The following is a 1,870-nucleotide window of genomic DNA, read 5'->3' as shown; positions in this document are numbered from 1 at the left end:
GTTGATAATTTGTTGGGTTTAACACTTTAACACCTGGATCAGCATCATTTTTTCTTGTGCTTTTTATTAGCATTTATGCTGAAACCTGAGAAATTTGCAAAAATGCAGGAAAAAGACATAATGAGAAATGTCCAGCAAACTGCAGGGGAAAAGAAGCCGACAGGGAAATGATCTGAGTATTAGCCAGGAGGAATTAGAAGATATTATCAAAAAAAATATTTAAAAATGCCCAGAAAACTATATTTAATTCATTTAGATATATATTTAAAATTGTGTTACAGAACAAAAAAAAATATATTTTTTAGCACTTTCTTAGGGTCATTCTTTTGTTTTGTTTTCTTTTTTCTTTTTTTTTTTTTTTAAATGTTTTTTAATTTATATTTTTAGGTATTTTTCTTTAAACTTTTTATTAGTTTCTTGCTCATTTTTGGGCCATTCATTTTAAGTTGTATGTTTTTGAGAGAAATTATGCCAATTTGCTTAGGTTTCAAAGGGTTAAGTTGTGTTGTTACGTTACTCAAAGCCAATGTCTTCCAAATATCTCATACCAACGTCATCTTGTCGCAGAATAACCCACCATCTGCCAAACAGTGTAATGTTAATGTCCACACTGTGTGAGAAAATATATATATTAATAATAGAAATTATTCATAGAAAACTTTTCATGGTTACTTACAGACATTTCAGATCATATAAAGATAACACTAAAAAATACACTAAAATACACACATATTACACATTAGTATACACACACAACATTATTCACACATTAAAAGCAATATAGACTTTTAAAATATTGTGAACCTGATTTTCATTCTGGTCAAAATTTAACCTCAGTCCAACACAGAAGTCCAGCGTCTTCCCTACTTCATTTTGGCAGCTGGGTTAGGTGTTAACTTTGGGCCTCATGAAAGAATAACTAGTACAGATTCATTCGCACACACACACACACATACAAATTATTTAATAGAACTTGTCACATTAACACATTTTCTCAAACAGAATTTGGAATTTCAGCATGTTTTTGCAATTAGTTGAAATCAGGATATGAAATGAGATTACACTTAAAGTTGCTCCGAGTGTGAGCCAGATTGCGTTAACCTGACTGTGCTTTGCGTTGTTTGCTTGCAGGTTGGGCCGACATGGAAAAGTCTTCCTGACCATCCCCAGCCAGGGCTCCACAGACGAGCAGAAGTTCATCCAGAAAGGCGAAGCTCCGGGCACTGACTCGCTGTTTGACATCGACCCCAAGGATATAGTCTTCTTTGTTGGTGGCGTCCCACCAGATGTCAAAGTAATAATGCCCTTTACAAACTTTCCTTATTACAAATAAGTCCTTATTAATCTTTTATTTTCTTTTAATAATGACGTTTTTTTATTGTTGTTTTTTTTTAATTTAACCAGCTTCCACCTCCTCTGAGTCTCGCTCCGTTTGTGGGCTGCATCGAGTTGAGTTCGCTGAACAACGAAGTGATCAGTCTGTACAATTTCAAAGAGACCCACAAAATGGATGTCACTACATCAACACCGTGCCCCAGGTACAGTGCACATTTGCATGGCTAGATTAAGCCTTTTCTAGGGTCCTGGGGCAGAATTTTGCTGTTGGGCCCCACTTGACCCCCCTCTTCCCCGTCCATCACTCACTGTGCAGTATACACGTTCACATCCACATTACAGTGGTGCACATAGCAGACTACAGAGTTAGTTTGTGGTGATGTGAACAAATGCACTTTATTCAGGTGTATGCGCAATAGGCATCACTCAAAAACCATGTAAATGTTTTACGCACACATTTGTTTGGACACCTTGATAATGTAGAATGATTCTGATTCAGCAACATAAGCAGGAACAAAATTCACGAATTTCGTCA

The 1,870-nt window shown here is 35.9% G+C and overlaps 1 protein-coding gene across 1 annotated transcript; it reads left to right on the top strand.

The window, feature by feature from the left end:
- Positions 1 to 1,131: 1,131 nt before the first annotated feature.
- On the top strand, positions 1,132 to 1,543 carry LOC121966329 (laminin subunit alpha-4-like; the record flags this gene model as incomplete). The annotated part of the gene is made up of 2 exons (XM_042516433.1): positions 1,132 to 1,294; positions 1,405 to 1,543. Coding segments are annotated over 2 exons (302 nt in total), but the record flags the coding sequence as incomplete, so codon positions are not given.
- Between the last annotated feature and the right edge of the window lie 327 nt (positions 1,544 to 1,870).

Source organism: Plectropomus leopardus, unplaced genomic scaffold (genome assembly GCF_008729295.1).
Source record: "Plectropomus leopardus isolate mb unplaced genomic scaffold, YSFRI_Pleo_2.0 unplaced_scaffold24026, whole genome shotgun sequence".
Classification (NCBI taxonomy): domain Eukaryota; kingdom Metazoa; phylum Chordata; class Actinopteri; order Perciformes; family Serranidae; genus Plectropomus; species Plectropomus leopardus.
This window is presented reverse-complemented; position numbering and strand designations above follow the sequence as displayed.